This window comes from Hyla sarda, chromosome 6 (assembly GCF_029499605.1).
Source record: "Hyla sarda isolate aHylSar1 chromosome 6, aHylSar1.hap1, whole genome shotgun sequence".
Taxonomy (NCBI): Eukaryota; Metazoa; Chordata; class Amphibia; order Anura; family Hylidae; genus Hyla; species Hyla sarda.
In genome coordinates, this window is record NC_079194.1 from 143,212,877 (window position 1) to 143,225,354 (window position 12,478).

General features: G+C 48.7%; 1 protein-coding gene across 2 annotated transcripts in view; it reads right to left on the reverse strand.

The window, feature by feature from the left end:
* The window catches only part of CNOT1 (CCR4-NOT transcription complex subunit 1), a 69,119-nt gene that overhangs the window by 37,285 nt on the left and 19,356 nt on the right, over positions 1-12,478 (reverse strand). For both annotated transcript variants that reach the window (XM_056525402.1, XM_056525401.1), the window contains exons 7-13: positions 5,896-6,099; positions 5,297-5,465; positions 4,631-4,757; positions 4,161-4,271; positions 3,887-4,057; positions 3,679-3,806; positions 3,363-3,603 (exon numbers count right to left, since the gene is read on the reverse strand). In XM_056525402.1, the coding sequence (XP_056381377.1) occupies positions 3,363-3,603; positions 3,679-3,806; positions 3,887-4,057; positions 4,161-4,271; positions 4,631-4,757; positions 5,297-5,465; positions 5,896-6,099 (1,151 nt within the window). The remainder of the gene's footprint in view (positions 1-3,362; positions 3,604-3,678; positions 3,807-3,886; positions 4,058-4,160; positions 4,272-4,630; positions 4,758-5,296; positions 5,466-5,895; positions 6,100-12,478) is intronic.

The window sequence follows — 12,478 nt, forward strand, 5'->3', positions numbered from 1 at the left end:
GAGAGGCCGGCAGAGTACCAAAAGGGTCTTGAGAGGCCGGCAGAGTACCAAAAGGGTCTTGAGAGGCCGGCAGAGTACCAAAAGGGTCTTGAGAGGCCGGCAGAGTACCAAAAGGGTCTTGAGAGGCCGGCAGAGTACCAAAAGGGTCTTGAGGGGCCGGCAGAGTACCAAAAGGGTCTTGAGAGGCCGGCAGAGTACCAAAAGGGTCTTGAGAGGCCGGCAGAGTACCAAAAGGGTCTTGAGAGGCCGGCAGAGTTCAAAAAAGGTCTTGAGAGGCAGAGAAACCTGAGAGCTGGGGTGGCCAGACTAGAAACCGCGCAAGGATTGTCAGTACCCTACCCAGAAAGAGGGGGGCCCAAGGCAGGAACCGCACCAGCAGTGCCAAAAGCCCCTAAGGAAAGCCAGTGAAAAGGCTAGGACAGCAATAGCTAACTATGCCAAAACCTGCACCGCCTAAGGTGGAGTATGATGGCAGGGAAGAGTAGGAGCCATAGCAACAAGCCATCCGACATACAGGAGGCTAAAGGACGACTGTTAGAAGAGCAAAAGCAGGAACTGTACAAGACCTGCATAGCTTCCTCTAGGAAGGGGAAGCGAAACAGCTGAAAGCCCATTAGCCCACAACCCACTGAGTTACCTGGCAGCGGAAGGAGACAAAATGGCTGGAACCTTCATAGAAGGGGTCATATAAGGCTGATAACACCTTGCCTAGAGAGGAGAAATGCAATGACCACATGAGTTCATCTCAGTTGGCAACAGTAGCAGGTAGTAAGACCACGAATACTCCCTGCATGGAAGGGAGAAGGATAAATCCTCTGAAGCAGAAAACTTACAAAGCTCAACAGTACGTCTCTGCTGGGAAGGGGAATGTGAACAATGGACTAGCCAGAATCAGAATCAAGCAAAACCTGACCTGAAGTCACCTACACCTCCATACCCTGCAAACCATGTGCCCTGTGAAAGGATAGAATGAAATGGCTTTATATCAGTGCAGGTACGCCGCAAACCTGCCCCTCCAAAAGGGTGGGAGTGTGCTGGCTGTGAGGACTACAGCAGACAACCTTTGAATTACTGCCCATGGAAAGCCACAAATACTCCACATATGGAGAGGGGGGAAAACAGACGCCATCACTAACAAGCATCCATTGCATACGCAGGGTCACACCACTGGACCCCCATCTCCCCCCCCCCCCCAGTAGGGCACCATAACACAAATATGACATGGGACTGCAATGAGAACTATAACACCACTGTAAACCAAGGTTATACCACCCACGAAAGTGGTGAGGTGGGCACTGCCGCTGTAGAAGGTATATTGCACCTGTGGAAGGTACATTGCATTGAGTGCTGGGACACAGTCAGTGGACAACTCCCACTGGTAGGTAGGGGGACTGGAAACTCAGAACGTAGACAGAACGCTCCCCTGGATGGTGTAGGGAGTCAATTGAACACGCAGGTTCACCTCTTTGGCAACATCCACTTGTGGTGGAGTGCCCGAACTGCAGCTGCAGATGTGGTAGACATCACACTCTCCATGGGCGCAGACGTATAGTGGGGTACCGGAACTGCAGCCACGGATGCGGCAGGCATCACGCTCCCTGCAGGAGACGTAGAGGGTCCATGCACAGCGGTCAACTTCCACTCGCATTGGTATACCGGAATTGCAGCTGCGGCACATGTCACACTTCCCATGGGCGTTACAGCGGGTCCATCTTAAGTTACCCCATGGAAGCTGCAACTAATCCATTGCACATGCTGGGGCAACCCTGCCAACCACCTCGCACAGGTAAGCGGCAGACTCCGTATGGGTGACTGATGGAAAAGGTAACGGACAGCCTGCCGCCAGGTTACCCAGAATTCCCCAAGGGACTGTAAGGGCAGTGTGGGGAGCCACGCTGATGAGTGAGGAAGTGTTAATTATGATTGCGGTGCGGGTATAAAAACATGACAGGACCCGGACGCAGGCATCTAGCCCTCACTACCAGGAACCCTCACTGCAGCCCAAAGGACTTGCGGCAGTCTAACGGAAGAACGGAGCTAGGGAGGGGAATGTGACCCAGAGGGAGGGGGGGGTACTGGAGGCCATGAGGTCCAGCCCTGCACAGCCACGTGTAATGGCAGCTGAGCCTACAAAGGAAGGGGGACCCCAGGATAGGCATAAGGGAGGAACTTTAGAGAAAAAAAAGGGGGGGGGTTGGAGGTTTAGTTTATACTTACCCACGGACTCCATCTTCATATGCTCACTCTGAAGTCTTCAGTCGGCTAAAAACCGCACTTTATCACACCAAGCTGCCATTGCGAGGCAGGCAAGGGCAAGTGGGGGTGGCCCTCACTGTTGGCAGGGAGGGGTTGACAGTCCATACTTTTATGCACTGTGCCCCTTGGTCGCATTTAGGGGCAATCAGGTAGCACCATGCTCCTGACTCCCACCTAAAAACCAAGATAAGAAAGGGGGTGGGGGGAGGGTCTGGAAAGCTCCAAGACCTGTGTTTTTTTTTTTGCCTAGTTTCAGTCTCCCATGGTCTCTGCGTTCCCCAATGAGGCGTCCGAGAAATAAAACCTAAATTGGGCATCATAGCATTGACTTACAGAATAGAGTTCACTTTCTGATTAGCCCCCATAAGTCTTTCTTGTTTCACCATAGACTATGATAAAATGAGCTATATCATTACAAAGGTGGCACAAAAGACAAGCCCTCTTATGGGTCTGCAGATGGGAAATAAGGGTCATGGCTATTAGAAGGAGAGTAGGAAAAGACGCAAAAACGCAAAAAAAAAAAAAAATATGTAATTTTTTTTAAAGCCGCTATATCCTTAAGGGGTTAAGTCCCATGGACTATTACATGCAATCTTAATATCCAACACTGTTCAATGCTACAGCATTAAACAGCGTCATCAGCGTTTCTCTTGTACAGCTTGGCTAAAAGACTATAAAAGTAGAGTCTCACAGACATAAGCTAGAGACCCCATTTTAGCTGATTGGGACCTAGCGATTAGCAGAGAGCCCTGGTAGCCGATTGGGACTCAAAGTCCCCTAGAGTACCCATGACATACATGTACACACATTAACAAATTTCCATTGAACTCTATGTGACCAATGCAAATTTAAGGTTGGTCCATTTCAATCAGTTTAATATCCACTTTTTAACACGATCCTTTCAACTAAATGAACAAATCTCAAACATAGATTATATTGGGGGGGGGGGGGCGGGAAGCAAATCCCTTATAAACATCCCAATTGAATACTGTCCTCACATCTACTTTCTGTGCTATGCACTGTTTGCACTGCTTAATACAGAAGCTGATACTTTACTAGAAAAAAAGGGAAGGGGCAATGGGTATGGTCAAAAGCATAACACTCACCTGACCGTGCCATGCATAGTGCAAAATGATGGCAGAATTGGGATGGTTACCAAGAAATATTGGCATAAGTGTGGAGATAAGCTCATGACGAAGAGTGTTCCACGATGGGTTAATCTGGAGTAAAGCCAGCACCAGCATATCGGGACAGTGTTTGATAGGATAGCTGAAGAGTTGTTTGACTTGCTCATATAATCCCACCTCAGCCAGCCGAAGCAGGGACTCAATAAGCTCCAGACTTTTCCTAAAAACAAACAAAAACTAAGCACAACAAATCCATGACATTTAAATTTCTGATATTACTGTCAAGCAAGCTCACCATGTTGCAATCTCCCGATTATCATCCTCAGGAGGAGCCTTTAAGATATCAGTGGCCACAGCGTGACAGGGATAATCCGCAAAGCAGAAAATATCTGGATTTATCAGGGAATATTGTATGAAGGAAAGCTGTGAAAAGAAAGATCATTAGTTCAAAATCCTACAATGACAGATTTACCCAATCTCACCACACAAGACATCTTACTTACCTGTCCCTCTGCATGCTTCCAAGCCCTATAGATCAGATCAACAGGGAACGCATCCATACCAAGTCCCCTCTGGATTCCATACACCACATTCTGAAGACCCTTACTGTCCCGAATTAGGAACATTGGATTATCAAGCTCATAAATGACATCTTTAAAGTTCAAGTTTGGATTCTGCAGGAAGCAAAGAAAAAAAAAAAAAAAATTATCAAGTTCTGTATGAAAAGCTGAAACAGACAAAGACCCAATTGTACACAAAGGTGAACATTTAACATACCAGTTCTTTTACAACATCTATGAAGACCTCTACATTCCAGGTGTGGGCCTGCACACTGTCATTCTTATCTTTACCATCGCTCCAAATTCCACTGCCAGGAGATGAAATAGACTGCAAAACACAAATGTGTTAGATCCAGGACATAAACAGAGATGAGCAAAAATACAGTGATTCGATTAGTCATGAACTTCTTGGCTCGGCAGTTGCTGACTTTAGCCTGCATAAGTTAGTTCAGCTTTCAGGTGCTCCGGTGGGCTGGAAAAGGGGGATACAGTCCTAGGAGATAGTGTCCCAGAACTGTATCCACCTTTTCCAGCCCACAGGAGCACCTGAAAGCTGAACTAATTTATGTAGGCTAAAGTCAGCAACTGCCGAGCCGAGAAGTTTGTGACAAATCGTACCACTGTAACTTCGCTCATCTCTAATAGACACATAGGCCTCTTAGCTACAGGGAACCGGTAAACCCTCACCTGTAGAGAAATACCGTCCGTCAACCCTGAATGTGTCCGAGCCATCATTCCCAGCACCCGAGCAACCTGCACAGCAGTTACTTCTCGGACACCAAACTGAACAATTATGTTGCGGCATTCCTCCACACTGAAGAACAAGGAGACATGATAGCACATTAAAATTCAAAACATATACACAGTACACAAAATGGTGGATAATGAAGCTGAACTAAATCCTGTTAACTGTATATTGGCTGGAATGTGCTAAACTGAGAGAAGCCTTCATGTGTATTGGGTAGAAGAAATCCCGGCACTCACTAGGTATGCTGAATCATAATGGTTTTATTAATCCATATGCAAGATAATGTAGCAACTCGCAGGACGCGTTTCGGCCAGGTGGCCTTTGTCAACTGATCAGTTGACAAAGGCCACCTGGCCGAAACGCGTCCTGCGAGTCGCTACATTATCTTGCATATGGATTAATAAAACCATTATGATTCAGCATACCTAGTGAGTGCCGGGATTTCTTCTACCTACCATTTGTACCTTTGGTCCACGTGCACCACCACCACCTAGACGAGTGCCGACTCTACTACTTTTGTTCATGTGTATAGGGACTTTAAAATGGAAGGCCAAAAAGAATAGCAGACAATATTTATCATCAACCATGCTCCTCCCAATACAAACCTGGCACAGAAGCTGTAGCCCACTTCCTGCATGAAGTCTGCCAGGGAACTGTCCATCATTGTTTTAGTAATCCCTCCAGAGTCAGAAAGAATCCGATCCATCAGGATGTCCCGTTTTTCAGGGTAGAGGAGTGGTGCAAGCACCACTGGACAGCGCTCCTGGGGGAAATCTAGGACAAAAAAAGGCAACAGAAGTAGAACAGCAGCACATAATTCATGCAATCACTGCACCAAGACTAGCTCTGTGTTTTGTTTCTATGCCTCCAGCTCCAGAGATAGTTTTCACTACACAGCTGAACATTTAGCGCGCAGATGTTTCTGCCACAAAAATCATGGTTCCAGAATCCGCCGAGACATTAAACCTGTTCAATGTTTCTGTGGATTCCGCACGGAAATGCATTACAGTCTATGGAGATGGCACATGTCCGAGGGGTCCTATAGTGCTTCCGAACATTGCTAGGAGTGAGGGGGGGGGGTGGGGGTTAAAAATTAGATAATCTCAGAAGTACTTTTCATATCTTCGTAGCATGGAGCAATCAAACAACCATCAAAGACAAGACAGCAGGTGACCCACTACAGCATACAACACTTCTACTGTACCTCTGCGGAGGGTTTTGAGGAAAGCTACAATCTGCTCCTGTCCGACCCCGAAGGCTCCCTTCTGGCCGAAAAGGAGATTAGAGAGGAGGAGATGCAGGACCTCTATGGCGATGTCTTGGAATCCACCTTCTTGACTTCCACCAACGTCCACGTCTACGTAAGAGCGTAGGAGATCAGGGAGCTTCTGCTTCACAAACTGCACAGCTAGAATGCAAGAAGCAGAGCTTACACATCATAAAACTTTTGTATCATTATACAGTCTACCCAAACACCTGGTTCTAGACTAGAATGCTATGTAAAGTTACCAGTAATGTAAGCAATGCAGGGCAGTGAAGCATCCCTAAAAAATTATCTACCAACCGCAAAGCTTAACAAACCGTACAAATTCCCACTGAGAAGTCCCCCCCCTCACGGTTTAATTTTTATTTTTAACCCCTTAAGGACCAAGCCCATTTTGGCCTGAAGGACGAGGCCAATTTTATTTTCCCTCCTCGCCTTCTAAAATCCATAACTCTTATATTTCCATCCACAGACCAATATGAAGGCTTTTTTTGGTACGACCAAATGTACTTTGTAATGACATTTTACCATAAAATGTACGGTGAACCTAAAAAATTGTGAGGGAAAATGTGAAATTTTGCAAATTTTGGAGGGTTTCCTTTTCACACTGTACACTTTACGGTATAAATTACATGTTGTCTTTATTCCAAGCATGTCAAACTCAAAGGCTAACATGGGCCAAAAAAAACAACAAAAAAACAAAAAACAAGGTTTAAGTTTATGTGGGCCGCATAAAAAACACAATGCCCTCCCTGCACAATACTCCCTGCCCCCTTTGCACAAGACCCCTTGCAGTACAGCTCCCCCACAGACATACAGCCTCCAGCCATATACAGTGTATGGCTGGAGGTTGTATGCCTGTGTACTGCCCCACTTCAGTGCTCTGACCACCACTCCTCCAGTCCGGCCATAGCAGTAGGTCCCGGGACCAGAGGAGCGGTGGTCTGAGAACCGAAGCTGACGTGCCGCTGGTCACTTCCCATGCTGGCCAGCGTGTGTCTTCCACCTCCATGTTCCGCTCCCCCTTGCTACGAGCACATGCACAGGACTTCAGTGATCTCCCGGCGGCCACTGTGTTTTTAAACTTAAAGGGGTATTCCGGCCAAAAGCCATCTCATCTCCTATCCAAAGGATAGGGGATAAGATGTCTGATCGCGGAGGGCCCGCCGCTGGGAAGAGCAACGGCAGGACCCGAACAAGACTGTAGCTAGACCAGCTGTCGCCGGCCATACAAGATAAACTCCTCCAACAGAGGAGAGAGTCATGGTCACATGAGCAGCAGTAGATAACCAAAAAAAAAAAAAGCCAGGCTGCAAAGGTGGACAGGAAGCACACAAGCCTAGACAGTACAAAACCCTGTTAAGCCATCCCAACAAAAACAAGGGCCCAGCCAGATACCCCACCTATATAGTGGGAACAGTGAGATGGTATCATCTCAACTATAGATAAAGCACTACAAAAAAATAGTCCCCTAGAGGAAGGAAAACAAGGGTGGCCGAGATTAAACTCAGGTACTGACCATGTAAAGCACCCTAAATCCTATATCCCCTGTGGAAGGGGAGTGGCAGGTGTGCCAGACACAGTAGGAGCAGGGAAATTCTGCCCCACAGCCACAGGACCAGAACTGGGAGGACATAGCCCCCAAGCCCCAGCGACAACCCATCGTTGCATGGAGGAGCCACCTCATGTCCCCAGGAGGATAGGAATCCTGCACACTGGAGCGGTGCAAAAATACAAGACCTATTGAGAGCCAGTCCGGACGATGATTAAGGCAACAGAGTAGGTGCCCGAGCCACCCTGGACAGAAACCCCAGAGGTACCTGGAGGTATAGTGAGGGGCAGAACTGACTTCCCCAGCAGGATCCATGCCAGAGAACTGCGGAAACAAATTGCCAGGAAACCCCAAGGCACACCCCACCGAAAAGAAGGAAAGGCTCTACACCGACAGAGCGGCTTTATCATATGGAGGGGCACAGACCTGGGACCTAATGAGTAGTGGGGTACCAAGACAAAAGAAACCGCAGACATCCAAAAGGCCCTGCAGGAAGGGAGGTATGCCTCTAGCAGCCCAACATTGCAACCTGAGGAAGGGGAACAGAGTGATGCTTCTGTGGAGAAAGTCCCTGGAGGCTGCAGAAAAACCCACACCTGATCCCCTAATGGTGCCACACCCCAAGACTGCAGGTGCAGAATCAAGAGAAGAAGAGTATGTGGAGCAGGAATCATGCAAACACTGTTTGACTGTACAGGTAGAAGAGAAAAAAAAAAAAAAAATGTAAATAATTTTTTTTTTTTTTTTTTTTTTTTTTAAATGGTCCCATGTACCCACCGGGACCCCCTTTGCAGAAGGTCACCTGGAAAGAGAGAGACCGGACTGCAGCCACGGCACCAGCAGAAACAGGAGGAGGAGGAGACCTGGTGGATTAGAAAAGCATGCAGACACAGTCTGGTTATGTGGCATAGGGACCATGGCCACGCCGGGTCCCGCATACGGAAACACAGAAGTGAAATACCAGCCTTCAGACAGAGTAGCAGGCATGCATAGAAGGACCTGGAAAGTAGGGAGCCCTACAAACCAGACCCACTCGGAACTACACCTTGGCAGTGGGCTAACTGAACCATCGTCCACGGTGTGGAAGAGTATGGTAGGTGACCCAACGTAGTAGTAGGCCATGTGGAAAACCCGTCTGGCCGAACCAGAATAGGATTCTTGAGTGCACAGGGTCACTCCATACAACCACCCACAAAAAGCGGGGAACTGGAGTGCAGCCCATCCAACGATCTGGTGGTGTAGAAGACCCAACAAATGAAGGACTGTGACTAGCAACCATCCCATGTAACTATAGGGACACTCCTCCAGATCCCTCACCCAGCAGTGGGGTACGGGAACCTAGCTATGTCCGCAGCAGTCCTGAGATTAAATACAGAAGGTGGCGGAAATCGCGCGTATAACAGACTGGTTGAACAAGAACACCTCCAGGTGCTGGCAAAAAAAGATACAGGCAAAATAACAGTGTCCTTGTCATAGGCGGGAGAGCGGGGAAGCCTGGGAGGCATGGATAGAAACCCCGCCCCCTCAGAGATAGGGATGCATTCCACTTCTCTTTTGCCTTCCCCTGTCATCCTGATAGGGTCCACAGAACACGCTTGGTCAGTTCTACGTATACCCTGCACAGCAGTGGTGCACCAGAACGCCAGACACAGATACAGCAGCTGATGATAGGCAGTGTAGGAAACCATGCAGACTACTGTCTAGCATACTGGTACGGGTCCATAGCTGACAACAAGTCCTTCCGACAGGCACGACACAGTGGTGAGGTATCAGATCTGTAGCGACAGCTACATTAGCCGTGTAGGAAACCATGCAGACCACTGTCTAGCGTACTGGTATGCGACCATAGTAGCAAATGGGTAACTCCATCGCACATCTCGTACAGTAGTGAGGTACCGGAACTCCAGACGTAGATACAGCCGATTGATGTGCGACAGACGGCAGAGGAACCATAAAGACCACTGTCTGACTGACTGGTATGGTTCATAGAGAACAAGTCATGTCGTCGGGCACCTCGCAGTAGAGGTACCGGAACTCCAGCCGCAGCTACATCAGCCGTGTGATAGGCAATGTAGGAACCAGGCAGACCACTGTCTGGCTCACAGGTATGGGTCCATAGTAGACAACGGTCACTCCATCGGATACTTCGCTCCATAGTGAGGTACTGGAACTTCAGCCACAGATATATCAGCCATGTGATGTGTGACAGGCAGCAGAAGAAACCATGCAGACCACTGTCTGGCTTACTGGTATGGTCCCAAGTAGACAACGGGTAACTCCATCGGACACCTCACTCAGTAGTGAGGTACCAAAACTCCAGCTGCAGATACAGCAGCGGTGTGATGAGAGACAGGCGGCACGCGAAACCACACAGACATAGTCTGGCTTACTGGTAAGGGTCCATAGGATACAATGGAGCATTCCTTCGGACACCTCACACTGCAGTGGGGGTACCGGAGCGCCAGCCGCGATATGAGAGACTACTGTCTAGCGTAAAAAGTTAACAGGACCACTCCATGCCCAGGCAGAAATACTCCCATGGTGACCCTCCACTGAGTGTGGTGATACAGAGCACTAGCCGCAGATGCGGTAGCCTGTGGAGAAGGGAATCATTCCGCATGACCTACCAAGAACACCCCTAGGATGGGTGGCAGGTAGATCTGACAGAAGCAGACTCTCAAAAGAAACCTGAGTGTCTGACAGGAACGCAAAAGAGCTTGCACGTTGTATGAGCAGAGTGCTTGAATATATCCCCCCCGGCAGTATACAAGGAAAAGAGAAGCCCCAGCAACAACCCACCACGGCGGTTTGCATATGCTCCATGGCCGTGAGCAGAGGCAGGAATAGGGATGTTTCAAGCGTCAGAAATAAGAGTGCAAGAAAAGTATGGGCCACAAGGTGGTGCCAAACCACACCAAAAAGATGCCAGTGCCCATGGAATACTAAATATGTATATATTATTATTATTTATTTCCTCATGTGATAAAATATAATTTACCAAGGCTGGAAGGGGGCATCTGGCGCAGGGTGCCCTACAAAGTGTTGCGCGCAGTGCATATGTCGCACATGCAGAAGCCCCTGGAGCAGCGACGGCTCAAATCAACACACTATTGAAGCGCCTGCTAGCCTTCCTACCGGGAAGCGAGCTCCTGTCGGGCTAGAGGGGGGGTTGTATACTCACCCCAGCTGGGTACACCACCAGGCACTGGTTGTTGGCGAGGAGGGGGTTAACAGCACAGATTTTTATGCTTACTGTAAAATCTCTTTGAGGATCCATTGAGGGACACAGACCATGGGTATATGCTGATGCCACTAGGAGGCTGAAACTAGGAAACAAAAAAACAAAAAGAAAGTCGGCCCCTCCCAGCAGGATATACCCAGTCTTCAGACTCAGAGCTATCAATTTAGTCCCAAAGCAGTAGGAGAGAACCGACAAGGAAAGAAAAAACAAACAGCAGCTGTCCGAGGAAATAACAGAAAACAAAACAAAAAATAAAAAACACACACAAACTAACCCTTGGACAGGCAACTGAACCAAGGACAACTGAACAAATTGGTGGATGCTCCGAGAAAGATTTTACAGTAAGCATGAAAAGAAAAAAAAAAAAAAAAAAAAAGCTCATAGACATGCATTTAATAGGGTTCCCCTATACGGCTGAGTGCGGGTGCCGCGATTAAGCCACGCCCCCCTCCTCCGAGCCGTATACGGGAACCGAAGTTACAAATCGTAGTGTGAACCCAGTCTAAGTGACACTAGAAAAAACTGGTTGCTTCACTGCAGGTGGGCGGGTATATCCTGCCAGGGAGGAGCTGACTTTTTCCTAGTGTCAGCGCCTCCACCCATCAGTTAGGTGTCCCCCAATGAAGAGCGACCGAGAAATAAGTGATGTAATTACAAAGTACAATTGGTGACGCAAAAAACAAGCCCTCATATGGGTATGTGGATGGAAATATAAAAGAGTTATGATTTTTAGAAGGAGAGGAGGAAAAACGAAAAGGTGTCTGGTCCTTAAGGCCAAAATGGGCCTGGTCCTTAAAGGGGTACTCCGCCCCTAGACATCTTATCCCCTATCCAAAGGATAGGGGATAAGATGTCAGATCGCCGCGGTCCCGCTGCTGGGGAGCCTCGGGATCCCCGCTGCGGCACCCCGCTATCATTACAGCACAGAGCAAGCTCGCTCTGTGTGTAATGACGGGCGATACAGGTGACGGAGAAGCGTGACGTCATGGCTCCGCCCCCGTGACATCACGGCCTGTCCCTTTAATGCAAGTCTATGGAAGGGGGCGTGACGACCGCCGCGCCTCCTCCCATAGACTTCTATTGATAGGGGTGGGCCGTGAGGCCACGAGGGGCGGAGCCGTGGCGTAACGATGCTCCGGCCCCTGTATTGCCCGTCATTACGTGCAGAGCGAACTCGCTCTGTGCTGTAATGATAGCGAGGTGCCGCAGCGGGTATCCCGAGGCTCCACAGCAGCGGGACCGCGGCGATCTGACATCTCATCCCAGATAAGATGTCTTGGGGCGGAGTACCCCTTTAAGGGGCTGAACATTTTTTTTTTTTTTTACTTTTAAAAACTACTCCACTAGGGTCTCCCTAGCAGTCCTGGCCGCAAGCATTTCTAATGATTTTGGACTCAGGGAATGAGTCCGAAATCACTCTGCCTCCAGGATACATATGAGCTAAGCGTAGCTCCCCGCCTGTCTGAGCTCTTACACGAACAGGGCGTGCTCCTGACCCACCATATTCCTTATTCCGGCAGCTCTGTCCTAAGAACAGAGAGAGGAGACTCAGGAGCTGCCGTCCGCCGGGGCTGTATCCCGAGAGGGATCGCAGGATACAGCGCCTGCTGTGTCACACCCACTTCCTCCCCTCGCACAGTGCTCTGAGCTACCGAAGAGGGGGAGAAAGGGAGAAGAAAAAAAAAAATATATATATATATTTATTTTTTTTTTTAAATGTACTTTTAGAG